General features: G+C 37.2%; 2 protein-coding genes across 2 annotated transcripts; both read left to right on the top strand.

Moving 5' to 3' along the window:
* Window positions 1–3,065: 3,065 nt before the first annotated feature.
* LOC116288341 (uncharacterized) lies at window positions 3,066–7,926 on the top strand. The gene is made up of 6 exons (XM_089035499.1): window positions 3,066–3,152; window positions 3,616–3,876; window positions 5,022–5,062; window positions 5,399–5,525; window positions 5,774–7,191; window positions 7,318–7,926. Exons 1-6 carry the CDS (start codon window positions 3,086–3,088, stop codon window positions 7,432–7,434), a joined length of 2,031 nt encoding a protein of 676 aa, XP_088891625.1. The 5' UTR covers window positions 3,066–3,085; the 3' UTR covers window positions 7,435–7,926.
* Window positions 7,927–9,156: 1,230 nt separating this feature from the next.
* Window positions 9,157–20,579, top strand: LOC116288343 (glutathione hydrolase 1 proenzyme). Its single transcript, XM_031695111.2, has 15 exons — window positions 9,157–9,350; window positions 10,911–11,203; window positions 11,879–11,999; window positions 12,922–12,989; window positions 13,402–13,475; window positions 13,755–13,846; window positions 14,343–14,453; window positions 15,144–15,231; window positions 15,938–16,068; window positions 16,733–16,827; window positions 17,084–17,236; window positions 18,005–18,125; window positions 18,596–18,664; window positions 19,143–19,311; window positions 19,765–20,579. The coding sequence occupies exons 1-15, from the start codon at window positions 9,279–9,281 to the stop codon at window positions 19,941–19,943; spliced, it is 1,836 nt and encodes a 611-aa protein (XP_031550971.2). The 5' UTR covers window positions 9,157–9,278; the 3' UTR covers window positions 19,944–20,579.
* Window positions 20,580–22,278: the final 1,699 nt, after the last annotated feature.

Here is a 22,278-nt window from a genome sequence, read left to right as displayed (position 1 = left end):
TTTGTTTTGTTTCTTTTTTTGTTCGTTCCCTTTGAGATATTCTTCATAATGATTATATATAATTTTCATTTTTAACAATAAACGTATCAAACTTTTTATGTATTACAAGAGATTTTAGTCGTATATTCAATCAATAATCGTTATTCTAGAATTATGTATATATGTACGAAAAAGATATTCCTACCTTTCTGAATTAGTTCGAACAGTCGTATGCTTTCCCCCGAATTACAACTGAATTTTTCTTTTAGTTAGACGTTCTTGTTTTGCTTGTTCGTGGGTTCGCACCCTCTTCAGTCTAACGACGGCAATTTAGAACTAATTCGAAGTTAATTCGTGCGATTCTTGCGATAATTGTTCTATTCCGTTCCTGGAACTTATCCAATCCCTTTTCGGTCCAATATATCTAAGCCTCACGTACATGTGTATAATCCCAAATAACGTCATATCTTTTTATCATTTTAAAGACTACTTCAATACTTTCAGACCAAGAAATGTTACCGAGCTGTCGACCAAGTGATGAGGCGGGAGGGATATGTGCATTTTTGTTTTATTTTGATATGGATTCTTTTACAGTGGTATTACACCTTATTTGTGCCAATAGTTGTATCAATAACGTGTAATGTACTTTCATCAACACCACAAGTAACCTCATTAGTGGGGATCAACTTTCAATAACGATAATTGAATATGCGTGTACATTCATTGTCATTAATGGACAATCAATAACGCGTTTGTACATTCATATGCGCGGAACGTATTTTCCTGTGCACGCAATTTAACTTCAGTAACACGAATTGACAAATAATTGCATTTATGGACCATCATTTACCTAAAAGTGAAAATTCATTAGTGCTATTAGCATAACCATTGACAATCTATAACGCGTTTGGACAATCATGAGCATCAATGTAGCATTCTTTAACGTGGTTCGACAAACATTTGCATAATTGCCGACCTTAATCCGAAAAAATTCCAAGAAGTTGACGAATACGATACGGAAATTTGTTCATTAACTGCATCTCAGTTCCTCGCCCAAGAAGTAGCAGAAACTTTTGATTTCTGCAGGCAATGCATTTATCAACCATATTCTGAAACTCAAAAGTTTTCAACACTCCTCAATTCACTGAACTCTGAGCCATATCGGAATAAAAGTATTCGTGAAATGCTTGAACATTTTATTGACAAAAGCCCGCAAACAAAAAAAGAACGGTAAATTATACGATCTGTAAAAATATATATATTCTTTTGAAATTTTACTCTAAACGTGTATCTTATTTGATTTATTTATATTTTCTGTTTTATTTTTCTTGCGAAAAATTATTACCAGGACCATACTTCCAGACATCGAATGCTGAACCGTCGTATGGACTTACGGCTACGCCGGAGATTTCGACCCCGACACCGCTATCCCGGGAGGAATTACAGACTGATCAGGAAGCTCGGCCGAAGCCTAAGGGAGAGGTTAGTCGGCCCCTAGACCATAAATGATTAACCCCTTGCTATGACCAGCATACCCAGTTTCTGACATGTGTCGCTGATGACAAAACTCCCAATATCACTCTTTTCGATGTGGGATGCTTTTGGAAAACCTAGCCATACCTTTATCCAGTTTGACGCTCTTAGAAAAAGTTGCGAACTAATATACCATTCTTATACTCGCGCGGCGTTAGAGTTTGGAGAAAATGTATAAGTTGCATATTGTTCATATTTTTTGTTTTTTAACTCGCGCATGTCGCAAACGCGTCGCCGCTGGCATGCATGTGAGGCAGTACGTTACAGAAGGATTATTGAAAATGCAACGCCATTCTATCTTGCTCGGAACATCAATGAGTTTTACTTGTGCATGTTAACGTTTGCCAATTCAAACCGAAAAAATCTAAAAAGTGCTCTAGAACTCAGCGTGAAAATTTCTTCAGTGGATCAGGCGTGCGTTGGACGGTAATTTCAGTCGGTGGCGAAATTCTGTTGCCTAACCTAACGACCGTTACATTATTTAGTAACAGGTATGAGTGATTTAATTCTTCTTATTTCTTTAGATCTCAGAACTTTCACACAATGGTAGAAGTAAGTTTGAAAGTAACACACACACTGAATCAGTTCACTTCAAGACTTTTACCGGTTCAAAGTAAACCGAGCCGCCATTTTGAAATGGCACCAGGCCTACACACGCTGAGTGGGCTGGTAAGGAATTTCAACTTTGGAATCTAATATGAAGCAAATAGTCGCGTGACATGGACTACGACCTGTTAAAGTGCTTATGAGCCTTTACACAATATTTTCAGATTGAGTCTTTAAATAGTTAATAGTTGATTGTGAAAATAATTCGTCATTTGAATGTCGGGTCTTTGAGATACGAAGGTTTATATTCCCAATATGTTAATGACTATGAAGTAATATAAGGGATTTGAGTTATTTTGTGGCAACTTTTAATATTGAACGCTGGACATTTTTTGAAAACAAATTTGTAAGAACCTTTACGTGAGTCACGAGTAAAAGGGTGATGCTTTTAAAATACTGTATTCCAGAACGATTGCAGAGTTGTATATTAAATGATCCCTTATGTTACGTCATAGTCATTAACATATTGGGAATATAAACCCTCGTATCTCAAAGACCCGACATGCAAATGACGAAATATTTTTACAATCAACTATCCACTATCCAAAGAATCCACTACTATCTAAAGAATAGATTCTGAAAATATTGTGCAAAGGCTTACAAGCACTTTAATATTATCACTGTGATGTTTGTATAATTTTGAATTATTATTAATTATTGATAAATTATAAATGAGGATGAACGAACGAACGATCGAACGAAAAAAGAAATAATTATTCAAATATCAATGAAGTAAACATTAAATTTAAAACTTGTGTGTACAGATATAAAAATGAAATATAATGATTCGCAAAAATACGTAAATAAAATCATTTATAAAATTTAAGTTTACGAAATAAAATACATCATATTATAATGCATTTTAATTGTGGCGGATTAATATTCATCTGATTTCAAACTTAATTTGCATCTTTCATGATCATTTCTTTATCGTTCCAACGAGCCAGTGACGTGCTGTCGACCCAATATGTTTCTGATGACAATGAGGATGACGATGTGCTTGTTAGGGTGCCGTTGTTATTCCACAATCATAGGTAGGTACATAAGACTTATTCAAGGGCGGATCCAGCCAAAATTTTAGGGGGGGGGGGGGGGGGCTTATTGAGTTTCTTCCGTCAACACAACCGAAAACAATATAAAAAAGCATCGTTTTTTTCTGCTGAAAGGGGGGGGGGGGGCTTCAGCCCCCCTTTGCCCCCCCCCCCCGGATTCGCCCTTGTTATTCCGATACTGTATATCAGGTCTTGATTTATTACATTGATTCTCACTTTTATATCACGCAAATACTAGTCTTCAAAAGCACGCGTGCCTATTAGACATTTCGAGGTTGAGGAAAGTACTGGGTCGAGCTGGCATTGCATATAAAAAATTATGAGATATGATCTCTGATATATTTTTCGATTTATAGATCGTCATAATTCTTCCACACATCCCACATTGCACTGCAATGCCAATTTGAACCAGTGTTATGTGAGTCTTTCTTTTCATTACTAATAGTTCCCCCGAATGTCAAGAATGACACGAGATCTCTCATTGGCTACACAAATGGATCGATCGAAATCGGCTGTGACGTAAACGCATCTGATTGGTTCACTTGGACAAAAGACAGTGACGTACTTGGACGAGGAGAAAGAATTATGATGTCACGTGACGGAAGATTGATATTTAATACTCTTTACAAGAATGACTCCGGTGTATATACTTGTATTGCTGGACTAAACATGACGAGAGGAAAAAATATTACCTTACTGGTTGTCGGTAAGTTAGTTATTGCTAATATATATATATATATATTTTCCAATTTGGAATTAACAAATATTGAGACCAGTAATGATAAAAGGGTAAATTATACACCGTGAAAAGATGAAAAAACTCAGTACTGACGTTTCGGACGCTAGTCCTTCGTAGGAGTAAAAGAGAAAGAGGTGGTAGAAAGGAGTGTTTATATGATAGAATAAGACAAAAGAAACCAATGAGAACAGGGTAAGCAAGGAAACAAAAACAAACAATCAAAAGACAAAAGAAAGGGTTAGTTGAAAGTAAAGCGTTCATTAATCCCGTTGGGACTAAGAGAGTGCCCAATAGGTGAATAAGCCGCATTTCTTTGGTCTTGCGACAATCATTGTTGCCGTTAATCAAATTTTTTGTATAAACTACCTTTTTATCATTACTGTTTCATTAGAAACACTTACGCAGCTCAACTATTTTTTAGCTAGTTATATCTAAATATTGACACCATTTTGCTGTTAAAGCCATTAAGAACTTTAAGTATAATTTTAGACCTGAATATAGAGTTTCGCGCGCTGTGATTGGTCGAGCGAGCAGGGATTATGAGACGATATTCACTGCTCGAGTGGTGATAATGAGGTTTCCCAAAATTTGCCAAGGAGGAAGTAATACTAAGACGTTTTCTTTAAATCCTGAATTTCGTCTTCTCTGATATTTAAGTCCAAAATTACATTAAAACAATTATTAGTCACCTCAGTAAATATGGCGAAAACTTACCTCAAGGCTTGGAATATGTAGAGGTTATTTTACTGCATGCTAGTTGTGCATTACAGCCGGATAATTTTACGAGTGAAAGCGGCCTTATTTTTCGAGCCCCCTAGGCGAATAATCATTAAAAAAAATTTTTTTTTAACTTACTCCAAAATATTTCCGAATCCTGGAACAAACCCGAACTAATTCTTGTCTTCATTTTTCATTGTTCTTCCATTCAGTCTTTCTCTTTCTCTAGCCTCCATGACTTTTTCAGAAAAGTCCACAGGGGATTGATTGGTTTCAAGGATTCTGAAGGCCTCTCCATTAAACCCCACACCCCTCTACTATTGAAGTATCTTGAATAACCTTCCTTTTCTCTTTTGTCTGGCAACTGGTCAATCCTTTTATGATATTTCTCTCAGATAAAACAAGGTTGCCAGTCGTAAAAGTCCTTGCTTCTTCAGTAAGTAAAAATAAAATTACCTGATAATATATACGATGATTATAATCATGGTGGTGGTGATAGTGATGGTGGTTGTGGTGGTGGATTGATGATGATGATGATGATGATGATGATGATGCATTGTGATATAAAGTGGTAATAATGATTATCATGGTAGTGGTGGTGTTTGTGGTGGTGGATTGTATATGTACGTGATGATGATGATGATGATGCATTGTGATATAAAGTGGTAATTATTATCATGGTAGTCCCATAAAGTGAGAATTGACTAATGATATACAATGAAGAACCAAACACCGATGTTGACCTCCACGTTGTGTTTAATCTTTACTGCAGTCTCAGCTTCCAGTTACCTCGTACACGCTGCCAGAATGGATGATTAGTGTTGCCTGTGTTGTAGTGATCGCTTTAGTTACAATCATCATTATCATCACCTATGTCAATATGTCCAGGCCAAAAAGGGGTAAGCTACTGTGTGAAATCAGTGAGAAAAAACATTACGCCATATAGAGCATGTGCATGTTATGTTATAGCCGCCATGTTTTGATGATAAAAAGCTTTCCTCATTAGCTTCTCTTGTTAGATCAACCAACATGGCGGTTGTTTCATTATTATATATTCATATCAAGGGAGTTTAAATCACATGCTTACAGTACACACTGTTTTGAGTTAAGGGTCAGTATTTTAATGAGGTTTTTGTTATTCTGGAAGATATTAGCAGCCACGCAAATGTCGAAATGTCAGATGTTACTGAAGAAACCATCGAAGTGGTTACTTTTAAGAAAAGTGCAGAGAAAAGCCACGATGAAGATTGCAAGATTTCAAATCATGGCAAAGTGCGGCAGAGGAAGTCCTCCTCCTCTCCCACTCAAGACTCATGCTCCATAGAAAACGAATGGCTACAAGAAAAAAGTGCGTCAAAAAAGAAAAGAGAAGAAAAGAAAAAAGAAAGTGAAGGGAAAGGATGGTTATGTACGGTGGAGTACGTTGAAGAAATCCCGGTGAAATTGCGGTTAAGCGAAGGCAATAAAACAGGTCAAAATGTGAAGATCAAATCTGAATACCGTCGAAGTGCTGAGAAAAGCTTTGCTGCATCAGATGTCCGTTCTTCACTAGAGAAGACGACGATGAAAGAAGATGTTAGGCGCGATGAGGAACAGTCAAATTGTGGACAGGAAAGACTATCTGGTTCGGGAAATGCACATGTAAAAAAGCAATTGAACAGCGCGTTTCTTCCGACAAAGTTCCCGCCAAAGAAACCCGAGGTGGCAGAGCCGATGAAGAAGATAGATTCCAAACCGGGACAAGCGCTTAGAAAGATCATCTCTGATCCATGCCTTATGAGCAGGCCTCCTTTCCTTGCCGCTCACACCAGAATCAATAACATAGGACAAGACAGCGCGACGACCGCTCAGGGTCAAGGCTTAAGGAGAATAACATCCGAACCAATACGCATGGATGATACCATCTATAGTGCACCAATCATAAAAGGAAGCCTAAAACTCGATAAGAAGTCGTTAAAAGAACTAAAGTCGAAGATACAAAAATCTAAATCTCCTGCTGAAATTCATAGACACAAACTTGAATCAAAGAGAGAAAAAAATAGAGATAAAAAGCTTAGTCCGGCAACAATATCTTTTACCAATGAAATTTACGGAAGCATTGAAGAGCTACGAGCTCCCGAAAATGAACAACCAAAAACTACGGTTTTTGAGGAAACAGAAACGGAGCCCATCTATGAAGTAATACAAGAAAGAATAGAAAAGGATGTCGGAGAGGGTAAAAAATGTAAAAACAAAAAAGCAGGGATAAAAGAAGTAAAAGATAGTCTTCAAAATACAAAGGGAAATAGCAGTAGAACGAAGAATACCAAGAAAGGCTGTTCAAAAATATCGAAACAGGAATACGAACCAAGGAAGCTTGATTTTGCTCAAGGTTTATCAGATGATGGCGCACGGTTACGCCAGTTTTCCGTTTCTACAAAAGACGAAGAAAGCCATGAAGAACACGAGAAATGTTTTGAAATTTTGAGCTTTTCAATTCTGGAAGATTTGGAGGAGTTTGATGAAGATTTTGATGAGGAGCCCAATAAAGTCGTTGATGGGATCTATCAGGATGTCGAAGACGAGGTAGGGTATATGTTATGTATGCCAAATGTGGAATGACTTGATCGTTTGCTCGTTAATATTACTCGTCTTCTGTGTCTTGTTTTGTTTTGCCGTCAAAAGTTAATTTACACTCAATTCTATTCTCAGTCGTCCAAACTTACAGAAACACTCAACCAAACCACAGAGAGCCTATATGAGGAAATTCATTTCAGCAGTACAGTTTCGTGTCAAGATGAATACGAAGAACTTAACGAATTGTCGTAAAAAGCCGAGCTATGTACTATACTACTAGTCGCTTTGTTTTTGTCTTTGCCATTTGTAATGAATCATGTAAACTTTCTAAAAAAATATTTATTTTTGTTTCATTAAATTTATGTCTCGATTGATAAAATCGATAAATCATTGAAAATAGAATATAATATAATGTATGAATATAAAGGAATGTTTTTCCTGATTAAATCTAGCTTTTCCTTGACGACTGTGCGCATGAACCGTGAGGAGGATTTCTTGACTGATGTCATAAGAAGCGGGGCCCATTACTAGGAGCATCCATCTCCCATACTGGGTCTGTGAGCCAGTATGTTCCAAGATCATACGTTTCAGAGACGAGGCTAAATTTTCTAAAATACTTCGCCGTCCCTGTTTTTGGAAAATATTCTGACGCACCGACCCACGACTGGGCATATATACAGTGCACTAAATCACGTAGAATAGTCACGTCCAATGAATGACCTTCTATTAATAAAGGTTATGTTATGTAAAGGTTATGTTATGTATGTACATATGTATATATTTAAGCAATAGAAAACTTTTTCCGTGTTTACATAGCCTGATAGCAACACGAGGGGAGGTTGGGAGAATTCGAGACGGTTATACAAACCCGAGACGTAGTCGAGGGTTTGCATAACTGTCGAGAATTCTCCCAACCCCCCGAGTGTTGCTATCAGGCTATGTAAACACAGAGAAAAAAGTTTTCTATTGCTTTTATAAAATAAATACTAACGGAAAACATTACCACTTGCAAGAAAATAAATCTTTATTTGAATTTGATTCTCATTTCAAAATACAAATTCTCCATACATCACGAACTTCGATCGTTAGCCAATCAAATTTTGTGTAATAAACGACGAGGAGGCAAATGTGAAGCGAGAAAGAATCGCTAGCTATTTTAAACATTTATCATTCTAAAACTTTAAAACAAATACAAAGAAATGTCCAAAGATTGAATAGAAATCTTAATAAAAGATTTCAGAATTGATTATCTTTACGAAAGTGATCAAAAGTGGATAACAAGTGTCACTGTGAATGGAATTCTCGGTTGAAAGAAACGTGGTTTTGCTCAATTTGACAGCGAGAAAACATGGCAGCGAAGTTGATTGTTTCGTCTTGCCTCGAGAAGATATTTTGTGGAGCTGAAGAGCTATCGCTGGAAAACGTTTGAAGCTGCTGACTGTTTCCTTGAAATACTTGTATTCTTTGTCGGGCGGTGCATTTAAATCATGAGAAAGCACGTCGCTGAACAACCGAAGCTGTCCTGACGGAGGACGTGTGTTGTAGCTCCTGAGGGAATTCTCTTTGCGGTGACCAACGAGAGATTGTCATGATATTACGATCAGAAAGACCTGCATGAGACCATAGGGTTATGCCTGTGGCCCTGACACAAGTCAAAATTTGGAACTTCGTCTTCAAAATACATTTTTGGGGGCGTTTTTTTCCTCGAAAGAAACTGTAAATTTTTAATTTTTGAACTTGTACCGGGAAAACACGAAAGTTGTGACGTCACAACTGTGTTTACATACCCTCATGCAAACATGGCTATCAACCAATCACAGCGTGCGTACTATTTAATTTATTTTATAAATATATATATATACATATGTATGTACATATGTATGTACATATGTATATATATATATATACATATGTATGTACATATGTATGTACATATATATACATAGATATGTACATACATATATATATATATATATACGAGGACGGGTAAGCCTATATATATATATACGAGGACGGGTAAGCCTAAGCACTAGTAACTCGATAAACTCTGAATCGTTCAGAAGATATATATTCTTCAAGTCAAAATTTTCAAAAAAATGACATTAGGAAGCCAAGAATCTCTCCAGGACGAGACTCCAGACACTGAGAATCTCATAATACACGAAGAGGTTTGTATTTAAGCTTTTAATATTCTGTTTTGAGTTGTATTTAAGCTTATTTTGATTTTTTTGAAGTCTGCTTTATTTGTATACGTGGGTATCTTGTGCTGTAGGATTTGCTTTCGTGCAAATATAAGCTATTTTTATCTAGGAATAAGGTTTTATTTGGTTCTTTTAACGTTGGAAATCTTTATAGTTTGTTGTTGGAGGTATTATTTTTGTGTTTTGCTTTAGTTTAGTGAATATTTAACTGGCTCTCTTGACCGAGAATATCATTGTGCTAGGTCTTACATATAATTTGAATCGCTCTGTCATCAGAATATCTAAAATAATCAAATTTTATTCGTTTGAATGTTCAGATACATATGTATTTCCCATTTTTACTACTTCTTAAAAATGTTTTATCCAAAATAAGCGGATTAAACAGACGAAGAATATTAGAGGCCATTTTGGAGAGGGGGGACTGGTGCGGCATATCGAATTCACGGAATCAACGGAATCTCTTTGAAACATATGGAAGTCAAACATCATTAAAATAAAGACAAATCAAATTAAAAGAAAAAGTTAAGAACTTCGTGCTCGGTCGTCCTCTAAGAAAAAAATTATATAAAACAACTCGATCGGAAACCCTATTATTAATATTATTATGATTTATCTACATAGAATGATTAACCAGGAAACAATGACATGTCAAAAACATAACTTTAGTCCAAATCATAGCTAACCTTGAAAGAATCTGTTCATGGATCCAGCAAAACATTGCACATTTTTCCATCGTTTTATGACAAGTTGGACGCCATGTTGTAAGCACAGGTAGCCCAATTTTCAAACACAGGAAGCCCAGTTTTTCTAAGGTTGACTTCGATTAGGCAGCTTTGTCTTTACCTTCGACCTCGTGGTGTGAACATGGAGACTTCTGTAATTTATTTCCAACATATTTCTTTATTTCTGCATTCCTATCTCTTCTTCTTTATGTCTATGGGCTTCCTGTGTTTGAAAATTGGGCTACCTGTGCTTACAAAATGGCGTCCAACTTGTCATAAAACGATGGAAAAATGTGCAATGTTTTGCTGGATCCATGAACAGATTCTTTCAAGGTTAGCTATGATTTGGACTAAAGTTATGTTTTTGACATGTCATTGTTTCCTGGTTAATCATTCTATGTAGATAAATCATAATAATATTAATAATAGGGTTTCCGATCGAGTTGTTTTATATAATTTTTTTCTTAGAGGACGACCGAGCACGAAGTTCTTAACTTTTTCTTTTAATTTGATTTGTCTTTATTTTAATGATGTTTGACTTCCATATGTTTCAAAGAGATTCCGTTGATTCCGTTGATTCCGTTGATTCCGTGAATTCGATGTGCCGGGACTGGTGTGTGTAAATTCTTCTTATCAAATTAACTCAAGGTAGTGCTTAAAAGTTTTGCAGACTTTTGTAGCAAATAGTTTCGGTATATATTCTTAGTTTAAATGACAGCCACATTTAAGTGTCTTATAAAAATTCACATTACCAAAATATAGTTTTTATTAATCAACTTAAAGAACTTTTTTTTTGTAACTTCAGAATACTGGCAATACGACAAACCAGAAGAAGAAATCTAAATGGAATCGGCTGAAAGGCATCCGAGTAATCATTGTATCATGTATAGTGTTTGCCATAGCAGTAACTGTAGCCCTTATAGTGGACATATACATTGGTGATCATCATACAGGGCATGCCGCAATAGCGACAGATGTCCAGAAATGCTCTGATATTGGTTTAGAACTTATGAAGAAGGGAGGTTCGGCAGTGGATGCGGCTGTAGGGGCACTGATATGTGTTAGCGTTATGAATCCTGAGAGCTCTGGAATTGGAGGGTATGTACATATTCTTCGTTTGCAAGTTACGTCATCGCTGCCATGTTGGTACCATTTAACAAAAGATTTCTCATTAGCATTCATTGTTTAGGTACCACAATGGCCGCCATATATTTGTCTTTTAGCTCTCTTGGGAATGCTTGCAAACCATGAATTGTAATATTGCTTCTAGATTTGTCACGATTTATGCTTGTGCTTCATTATTTTTGACCTTCAGCTATTTTCAACAAATCTGATATATAAAAAAAACCAAAATCAATGCTTTGTGTTGTTACATGATGGCAGCCATGATAGAGCGGTCATTAGAAAGTGGTCATAAAGTAAGGGGAAAGGGTGGAGGGACTGGTCATAAAGTCAATGGGAGCCCGGGGGGGGGGGGGGGGGGGGGGGAAGGGGTAAAAACAGGATGTGGGTCACACCATTTTGAAATTCTTAAAAGGAGTGGACTGTCTATAAAACTACACATAGGGCTGGATCATTTTTCATTTCCTGCATGGGAACTTAGAGAGGGCATCATTTATCATTCTCGTTATTATACTCGGCCAGCAAAAGAAAGACCTCCATCAAATGCAGTTTTATCCCCACCCCTCCCACCTTTACTTTTTGAGCAGATAAATTAAGATACTGTAGTTCTGTTAGAATGGAAACTTATAAAAAGGACTTACTCTTTTCCAGAGGTGGATTTATGTTGATTGCTGCACCACACCATTCAGGCGAGGTGATAGACTTCCGTGAAGTTGCACCACAGTCGGCAACAGTGGATATGTTCAACAAGAGTGCTAACATGGCTCAACAGGTAAGGCAGCATAATTTACTGCGAGCAGCTGTTACTGAAACATCCTTTCCAGGGCACGAATTTAGCAAAAATTTCAAAGTAACTAGCAATTGAGCGCGACAAATAACAAACATTATTTGATACAGGTTCCAAAGCCTTCCTTTGATTTCTGGAAGTGCTCGTACTCAAAACTTAGCTAGTTAAATTTTTGTTACTCGCTAAATACAAAATTTCACTCTCATATGTGAGTTTGTGAGCATTAATTTGTGTCCTTCAGTTTCTTTATTTTCTTTTCATGTAACTCATACTTTGAAAAAAGTTACCTAAGTTTACCATGGTAGTTAATGTATATTGGGTCACAACTGCTATATTAGATACCACTGCTTTATTAGATGTGAATATTGTCAATGTCAGGGCTTGAAATAACAGCCAGTCATTGGACAATGTCTGGCCAGAACTGGGTCAAATCTTTGCCTTGCTGGTCATTTTGACCAGTAACAGAGAGCCAGTAATGAGGTTTGACTAAGCTTTGGCTGGTGATCATGACTTGTGATTGACCGGCCATTTTTTTACAGCCCATTTTTCAAGTTTCTGCCACATAACTGACTTCAGACAGTTGGAACCATTTGGTGTTTTGACTACTGCAAAATCAAACTTACCACTGGCAGAGTGCATTCTGATCGCTAGTGATAAATATTCCTTCGACTCAACAGCCATTTTCCCCTGGGAAAATATTTATCATTCATTATTGGGAAGCACTTGGACAGTGGTAAATTTGATTTCCGTAAGCGAAAATGTCAAACGGCTCCAAAAGTCTCGAGGAGAGATTTACATCGCAGAAACATGAAACATGCTCTAAGCCCTGAATGTGTTCTTTCCCTTGCCTCAAAAGAATTTGTCTCTGGTACTGCTCATAATCATATAAGTAATACTTTTTCATTAGGGAGGTCTTTCTGTAGCTGTACCAGGTGAACTTAGAGGAATGGAGTTGGCACACAAAAAATATGGAAAGTAAGAAATATGTTGCATAGAAAATACTTTGATACGATGGCTATCATAAAAAATATTAAGGGCCAAAAAAATACAGTTCGCTATCTCATAAGAAGATGGTAGCTTATGAGAGTAGTCATTAAAAGATATTCGACTGTAGTGCTCTTTAATAGAATGGAACAGAATGAAGAATACTATTCCAAATAGATTTGATATTAGAAAATATTATGCTCAAAGTAAAAAGGATTTGTACCTAATTCATAACACTTAAAGACAGAGATTAAACTTAGAGGCAAAGCTTTTTGCATTGTTGAAGACAAAGGATAATCAAAAATACAGAATAAAAGATCTTGGAATGAACTTAGTTGGTACAGTATTTATTAATAAGCTTTTTATGGACTATTTTATAATTGTATGATGATTTCTTTTAAAGGCTGAAATGGTCAGAGTTGATAGAACCTTCAATCAAGCTTGCAAGAGATGGCTATACTCTCTCTAATCACACAGGTAAGAATTATAAACTATGGGGTGAAGGGCATAACGCAGCCTAAAAGTGTGTAACAAAGCTTAAGAGGGAGAGGGAGAGGGAGAGGGAGAGGGAGAGGGAGAGGGAGAGGGAGAGGGATGGCTAAATGCTGTGCAGGGAGCACAAAACGGGAAAATAGAATGTATGGTATAGTAGGTGTGGGTTGGTATAGAACGAGACTATACAGGCACATTATTACTATGCCTACGGGATGTTGGAGTGACAACTGTAGATTATGCTTGCTGTTTTTATTTTCACAGCCAAAGTTCTTGGCATACCTCATGTACAGCGTAAAATAAAGAAGAGTAAACAAATGATGGATATGTTGATGCCAAATGGAGAATATTTAAAGGTAGATATTTCATCACACTACAGAGTTTTTATGATATCATTTATTAATTCGTTTGGTTGTGTATTTGTTCTTTTATTTGTATATTTATTCATTCAATCATTTGTGCTCTCATTTCTTTATTCTGTCATTCACTAATGACTTTTAAGGCTGAATGACTTCACTAATGAATTCACTTATTACTTAATTCATTCTTTATTAATGTTTGTTTGTCCTCCCATTCATTCATTCATTTACTCATTTATTTTTTCACTTGTCACTTGCTATGCTGTTAGGGTATAAATCGTTTATTCATTCATTCCTTATTCTCTTTGATTGATTTGTCGTTTTTTTCTTTCACTCTAACATTCATTTATTCATCCATCCATCCATCCATTTATTTATTTGATCATCAATTCATTCAATTATTCATTCATCCATTCATTCATCCATTCATTCATCCATTAAACATTCATCCATTCATTCCTTCATTCAACTTTACATACTTTTAATATTCCAGGAAGGAGATATAATAAGAAACCCCAAGCTGGCAGACACTTTAGCCATCATTGCCAAAGAAGGAGCCAAAGCCTTGTATGAAGGGAAAATAGCAGAAAGCATTGTCAAAGCGGTTAGTATTGATTATATATTAAATACAATTCTGTTATTGGGAAGCATGGGTGGCGTAGGGTTGAGAGCGCTTGCCTCTAACCAATGCGACCCGGGTTCAATTCTTGACCTTGTCATACATTATGTAGTAGAGTTGGTTTGTTGGTTCTCTCCTGTGCTTCGCAAAAATCAACTCCTAAATTCTAATTCATTCTAGAAAGGGCCTAGATTTACTCTGTGTAATTCTAGTTACCCTACCAAATTTTGTAGTTTTTTATTTAATTTTTTATATATTTTTAAATTAATATATGCAAATTCATGTACGATGTACAGTAGGAAGCATCAGGAAAAAAAACACTCTGATATTTTTTACAAGACTATTTTTCTCTATTCTCCGGTTTACTCATCCTGGGATTTTGTGGGACATTCACTTGCTTATCCAATTCATTCCCATTTGAAAAGAGTGTAAAATAATGTGCATAACATGAGTACAATATGTCACATGCTCTAATTGGCTGAATAATGTACAGTGTACATGTATGCAAAAAGATGTTTCACTGACAAGACACTACTGATAAAAACTAATAAAAAGAAAAAAGAAATTTTCAAAGTAAAAAAAAAAACTAAGTAAAAAAACTTTTTTTCAATAGGATTAGCTTTTATAAAAAGAAAAGTTAAGCATATGTTATTCATGAAAACTTTGATTTTTTAGGTTAAAGAAAGAAATGGAATTCTTTCACTTGCCGATCTGAAGAAATACACAGCTATACTTAAACCAGGATTAAACTCAACATATCAAGGTACGAGCAGCAGCATCAGGCACCCCTGGGGTCTCAGGTTTGATACCTGGCATCGGCATCACATTTGGGGGATTGAAGAAGGTGTAGTGGTAGTGTGCTAAACTTTCACCGCTGAGGTACCGGGTTTCATTCCTGGACTCTGCATCATGTGAGGGGATTGAAGATGGTGTAGTGGTAGTGTGCTAAACTTTCACACCTGAGGTACCAGGTTTTATTCCTGGACTCTGCATCACATGAGAGGATTGAAGATGGCGTAGTGGTAGTGTGCTAAACTTTCACATCTGAGGTACCAGGTTTGATTCCTGGACTCTGCATCATGTGAGGGGATTGAAGATAGTGTAGTGCACACTTACTTTCACCTCTGGCAATCTTGGACAAAACCTGTAGAGAAAATCACTAGTAAAGAAAATCAACATTTTTTTGCTTTTGTCATGAAGAATAATGTACATCCATCTTTCCCCAAAGCAATGTTGTAGGGAAAGAGGCTAATGACTCCTTTGCTTGACCAACCAACATTGCTTCAGGGGGGGAAGGGGGGTTTATTGATCAAAATATACAAAAGCTGGGGACGGTGAAAGTTTTTTTCGTTATTCTCTACCCTTTTGTCTAAGATTGGGGGTTTAGGTCTTGATTCCTGGACTTGGCATCATGTCATTTAGGAGTAGAGTTTACAGGTTATTGACCATTATTAATTTGTTTTTTTTAGGCTATCAGATTTTGACAGTACCTCTTCCAGCTAGTGGACCTGTGCTCATCTCTGCACTAAACATTTTAGAAAGGTTTAATCTTACTAAGAAGGACCAAGGAAAGAACACTACTTATCAGTATTTGATAGAGGTGAGAGACTGTTGGCGAATCTCATATCTGTCCATCTATGGATCTTTATCACAAGGCAGCCATGTTTATTCTCATGATGAGAAAAAAAAACCTTTGTTTCACCCGCATAATTTCCCCCCCTAGCACTTGGATGTGAGGCCACTCCTAGTCAAATCTAATGTTCAAACATGGTTGCCACATGAAAGAGGTTGCTATATCCATTCATTCATCCATTCATCAATCCATCCATCTGTTTATTCCTATCTCTCTTTTTCTCTTGCTATATCAATTCATCAATCAATCTATCTTTCTATCTGTTTTTCCATATATCAATCCATTCGCTCACGACATATCTTTATCCAGTCATCTCAGTGGTGGATCTAGGGGTGGGTTTTGGGGGTTGCAACCATCATAAGACCTACTTCCATTTGGGAACCCTGTGCTACTTTCACGCCAAATAAGTACCTCAACCAATGCTACAACCCCCCCTTTGAAAAAATCCTGGATCCGCCCCTGCATCTATCCATCTGTCGATCATGTGATCAATCTCTCCCTCCTCCCTTCTCTCGCTTCATGGATCAATCCCATTTATCCATCCATCCATTCACACCATCTAAAGTCCAAATAATTCAGCCCCCAAGTGCACAGTGCCGGTAGATGAACGTTTCTTCCTTTCCTTCCCCAGGCCTTTAAGTTTGCCTATGCACAAAGAACCCATCTTGGAGATCCTTCAGATCCTCATAATGCTGATGTACTTAAATTTGTTGATAAAATGACGAGGTATGTAAAGGTACACTAATAGTACTGGTTCGTTTCTATTCATGAATTACTTTATTTAAGATACTCCAGTTGCAGTGTTGACCTGGAGAGACTGCATGAATATTATTTGAATGATTAACATAGGTGTATCTAGGTTATGTGTTATAAAATGTTTAAACCAACCAGGTAATTCCAACATAAAAGAGGTCTCCAGCAACCTTTTTAGAAATAGGTATATATCAGACATTGTTCAAGCTGTTCTTCACCTTCATTTCAGCAAAAAGAATGCAGAGACAATCTACAGGAAGATATTTGCAAACAAGACATTCCCTCCATCTTATTACTCACCTGCTTCTGATGAGGTGAAGGACAACGGAACAGTGCACGTGTCTGTTGTGGGCCCTGATGGAGAAATAGTCTCTGTTACAAGGTATAGTGCAATATTAGAATCTTTATTTTTTGATGATACAGTCGCTCTTTTCATCAATCCATCTGTCCATCCCATCCATATATCTATCCATCTATCCCATCCATATATCTATCCCATCCATATATCTATCCAATCCATCCCATCCATATATCTATCCCATCCATATATCTATCCATCTATCCCATCCATATATCTATCCCATCCATATATCTATCCAATCCATCCCATCCATATATCTATCCCATCCATCCCATCCATATATTTATCCCATCCATCCCATCCATAGTAATCATCCCATCCTCCCATCCATATATATATCCCATTCATCCTATCCATATATCTATCCCATCCATATATCTATACCATCCATCCTATCCATATATCTATCCCATCCATCCCATCCATATATCTATACCATCCATCTGTCCATCCCATCCATATATCTATCCCATTCATTCCATCCATATATCTATCCTATCCATCCCATCCATCTACCCATTTATCCCTTCCATCTATCTTTCCCATAAATCCATCTGTTCATCCCATCCATCCATCCTTCCATCTGTCCTTTCATCCTATCCATCTATCCATCCATCCATTCATTTTCCCTTCCCCATACACTTGAGATTCAGAGTCTTAGAAGGGTCTATTTATTAACAATGTATTAGTATCTTATGGCACCAATCAGAGCTCACTTTATATCTTTGAAATCAGGTATATTACTGGTATTTTAAACCAGTCAAAACATTTATATTTTCTGTTTTTCAGTTCTGTGAATGGGTACTTCGGTTCGTATGTCATGACTGATACAGGAATCATCCTCAACAATGATATGGATGACTTTTCTTCTCCTGGCATTGATAATCAGTTTGGAATCCCCCCATCAAAGGTGTGGTTTTATCCCTTAACTACCCTATGAATGCCTTCAAGAGCCTTGCTCGCTTCTACAAAAAAGAAGCACTGGAGCGAGAGAACTCTCTGGAGACGGAATTTTTTCTTGTGTTTCTCTTTTTTTGTGGGTAAAGGTGATCGATGTCATGTGCCGATCTTTTGTTTTATCCTCTTGTGGTGAGCTGTTAATATCAATAGACATCATTACAGTAACAGAGCTCTTTTGCCCACTTGATGTACCATAATGCCTTGCGATCCAAGATGGCCGCCTTAGTATTCAAAGTAGTACTTCGTCAAAGTAGTCCATTGCGAATGCATTTTTTGGCCCTATATTGCGTAAAAGTGCACGATACCTGCGTTAGTGGGATTCCTTGAGTTAACAATTCTTGGTGCTGTGGCTGATTTGATGAATGATATGACGGGCATTGGATGATCTAAAGTCCCTTGTGTTGTATGTTTTATTCGCAGGCAAATTTCATCAGGCCAGGCAAGAGGCCTCAGTCGTCAACTGTACCAGTCATAGTCAGACACAAGCAAGTAAGTAACAGTGAGTTATTCATTCATCCATTCATCCATCCATTCCACCTTCACTTCTCACTTTAATCTCAATTGGACTCTCTGTGATTTTTGTAGGTTCCTGCTCGAGTTAATAAAAATAATCTGAGAGTGGACCAAAAAAAATTAAAAAATTTACAACCACCACTCCCCATACGGGGCTCTTCCGTGAGGTTCCACACTCACTACCACTACATTCTATATTCACAACATACAACACTCAACTCACATGTTGAATTTTACGGAGGGATGAAACCGGAGAACCCGGAGAACCCGGAGAACCCGGAGAAAAACCCTCGTGGCAAGGGAGAGAACAACACATCAAACAAACTCAACTCACATAAGATCCATTCTGAGGCGGGACTCGAACCCGGACCACAGCGATGAGAGGCGAGCGGTAAACCACTATGCCACTCGTTGACAACAAAACTGATGTATGTTTTTTCCATTTTTATTCCAGGACCCTTGTGCTTTTCGACTGGCTGTGGGTGGGTCTGGTGGCTCTCATATCCCAAGCGCTGTCATACAAACGTTAATTAATATATTATCATTCGATGACACACTCAAGGATGCTGTGGAAAGACCACGAGTACATCATCAGCTTATACCCAATGAAGTTGAAGCAGAAGGTGAGATTTTGATAGAGAAATTGGATGGATTATTAAAGTGAACGGGAAAGTGGGAATGGAAGAAATAAAAAAAAAGGAAAAATAGAGAAAGAAAAGGAAAGGGGAATCGAAAAGATGCCAAAATCAAGCGAAAGAAAAGTAAAAACGAGAGAAAATGAGAGAATGAATGGAAAAGCAGAAAAACACTAAGAAAGAAAAGAACAATATCATTGAAGTTAGGACAATTGAATGGAAAGCAAGAAAAAAAGAAAGAAAGCAAGCGAAAGTATGAAAGGAAGGAAGGAGGGAAGGAAGAAAAAACAGAAGGAAAGTAGGAAGGTAAGAAGGGAAAGGGAAAGGGGGAAGGGGGGGGGGGGGGGAGAGAGAAAGAAAGAAAAGGAAAGAAAATAAAACGAGAAAGAAAAACGCTTTAAAATCTCCTTTAAGTTTGAATCATTTATTTTCTACTTTCAGGAGATAAATTTAAGTCTTGGAATCAAGAAGGTGTCCTTGAATATCTAAAACAAGTTGGTCATGTGGTCAACACGTTAGACAAATCTCGAAGTGATGTAAATGTAGCTCAAAATTACCACAACATACTACGAGCCCACAGTGACAGCCGAAGAGGAGGCAGCGGTAGTGCGATGTACTAATGAATTGCTGACTACAATTGGTATTATTGGGACCATCAGGCCCAAAACCTACTGCTTTAGTTATTAGCCAATCACATTCAGACTTGGAAAAGACCCCGCGAGTTTGTCATCACACTAACCAATCAGATTTCGCTATTCTCATTGTTGCACCAGAAAAATCAACTCGGAATCTTGGGCCTGCGTAGCGGCTCTTTGTTTGGGGATTTGGGGCGAACGAAGTAGGGATTGGGTCCCTTGCCTTAAACCCCCAAACAGGGTCGCTACACAGGCTATAGGATAGAATATGTAGATATTGGTATCAATTTTGGAATAGCTGAGAGTTTAAACATTTTTAAGTTTTAAAAACTTTCAAAGATAATGTTTTTCTTAACTTAGGCACTCTTAAACAAGCAAGTCATAATTAATCCTCTGCAATTTTTATAACCATGATATCTAACTAAATGTAATATATATTTATCCTAATTTAAAAGAATATTATAACACCAATGGTTATCCTGTGGCGCCTGTTGACGGGAGGGTCTGAGACGATGTAATTTATCTTTGCCACAAGGAACCCGCCATAATATTTCAATGTTATATACCGATCTTTATTTAAAAAGCGTTACACTTACGTAAGTAAATTCTATATTCAAATAACACAGCTGTTTTTATTTTCTGACAAACGCTAGAGGTACTGATTCTACACTTTTCTATAATGTTTTTTTTAATAGATATATGAGGGCGAGACATCCCTCATGTCCGATAGGTAATCCCTGGGGAGCGCGAATAGAGTACGCTAATTATTCGTTGGTTCGATTCCCGGACCAGCCATCACTTGTGAGTGGAGTTGCCTTTTCGTTCTCACATGTGCTCCAACATTTTCTCCGAGCTCTCCGGTTTTTTCCCTAAACAAAAACCAGCTTCAAATTTCAAAAATTTCATTGGACCATAGAGATAGACCTTATCAAAACCATTGGATAACTAGTGTGTTTTTAACATTCAAGGAAAGCTACTCCAGGGATCGGAGGATCGGCAGGGGAATGGAAAATAAGATTCCAGCACTTTGGATCGTGACGTATTTTCGGATCCGACAACTGTTGGCAAAAACCGCTAAAATCAAACAAAAATCTCCCAATAACCTCCACCCTCGCTCATTAAACAAAAGAACTTTAGAAAAAAACTCATTTTATCAAGAAAAAATAGAAAAAACTGTAGAACTGCCTTTCCTTTTTTTTTAATTGTGACGTAATCCCAACGAAAAACGACTTCCGGTTCCAAATAAAACTGATATATTAAATTTTGGATTTTAATTCAGTTGTTTGTGAATCAGAGCCGTTTTCTTTACGAGCTCAAACGACTGAAAGATTCCTTAATAAGTCCAGGTGAAGGAGGGAAATAGCCATCGTATCAATAAGATTCAATTTCAGAACGGTTGAAGTCAGTAAACAAGTGATAAAAGCCCTGACGACAACAAGGCTACGCAATTCTCTTGGTATTTTCGCTATTTCGGGTCACGTCCTATTCTTGCTGACAATTTTTTTTAGAGGATAGGTGCATTCCTAAAACTGGAAACGACTCTTTTTAGGGTCGCTGTTTTGTTAACAGACTGATCGGAGTACTTGTAACTAAAAGATAAATTTAATTTTCAGGCATGCAGTGACGTTACCCTGATCATGGTCTATATCTCAGGAGACGAGACCGGTTGAGGAGGATGTCCTGGAAGTAAAATCAGGATTTGAGGTCTGATCTGAAAGTATTAATATAGGTTGTGACCTATTTCCGGAACCAATCACACAAAAAATCGCTAAAATCTTTCCACAACTTATTCCCAGGATTTATTCACCTCCAACAATTAGATATGTAAACAGAATATCCTGCTATGAAGAAAAAACACAGAAAAATATCTGTAGAAGTAATTTTGGATTCTAAGAAAAGTTTTGCAGCCCTTTTCAACACAAAACCAACGACTGAGCCACATTGACACGTTAACGGCTAGTTTTTCAGTTTGAACTGTTGCCAAAACATGCCGCGTAGCTCGCGATAAAACACTCGACGAAAAAATGGATTTGTCATGTAGGCAAACATATAGACAAATATATGGGCAAATATCATATTTGACTAATAGTAGACAATATTTGCCCAATGACTGTATATGATATGTACCTACACATTTATCCCATGGGCACAGATGGCAAAGTCCGTATGGCCCAGTAAAATCCCAAACGGCAAATATATAGCAGATATCATATCATCCATACATTTACCCGGTAGTAAATGTGAATGCTCATTTGATATGTGCACGTATTTGCCCAGCCCGTATATGTGATTCATGCCTTACATATACCCTGTATTTTCC

This window comes from Actinia tenebrosa, unplaced genomic scaffold (assembly GCF_029948245.1).
Source record: "Actinia tenebrosa isolate PJP-AT-01 unplaced genomic scaffold, QUT_ActTen_1.0 PGA_scaffold3__52_contigs__length_22856419, whole genome shotgun sequence".
NCBI classification, from domain to species: domain Eukaryota; kingdom Metazoa; phylum Cnidaria; class Anthozoa; order Actiniaria; family Actiniidae; genus Actinia; species Actinia tenebrosa.
The sequence above is the reverse complement of the archived record's forward strand: the minus strand, read 5'-3'. Positions and strand labels throughout refer to the sequence as shown.

Excerpts from the sequence above, each read along its gene's own strand:
- LOC116288341 (XM_089035499.1), top strand. The coding sequence starts at position 3,086 with ATGTTTCTGATGACAATGAGGATGACGATGTGCTTGTTAGGGTGCCGT. Across the intron at positions 3,877-5,021 it reads TATTACCTTACTGGTTGTCG|ATAAAACAAGGTTGCCAGTC; the intron begins GTAAGTTAGTTA and ends TATTTCTCTCAG. Across the intron at positions 7,192-7,317 it reads ATCAGGATGTCGAAGACGAG|TCGTCCAAACTTACAGAAAC; the intron begins GTAGGGTATATG and ends TTCTATTCTCAG.
- LOC116288343 (XM_031695111.2), top strand. The coding sequence starts at position 9,279 with ATGACATTAGGAAGCCAAGAATCTCTCCAGGACGAGACTCCAGACACT. Across the intron at positions 16,069-16,732 it reads CTTATCAGTATTTGATAGAG|GCCTTTAAGTTTGCCTATGC; the intron begins GTGAGAGACTGT and ends TTCCTTCCCCAG. Across the intron at positions 18,126-18,595 it reads TTGGAATCCCCCCATCAAAG|GCAAATTTCATCAGGCCAGG; the intron begins GTGTGGTTTTAT and ends TTTTATTCGCAG.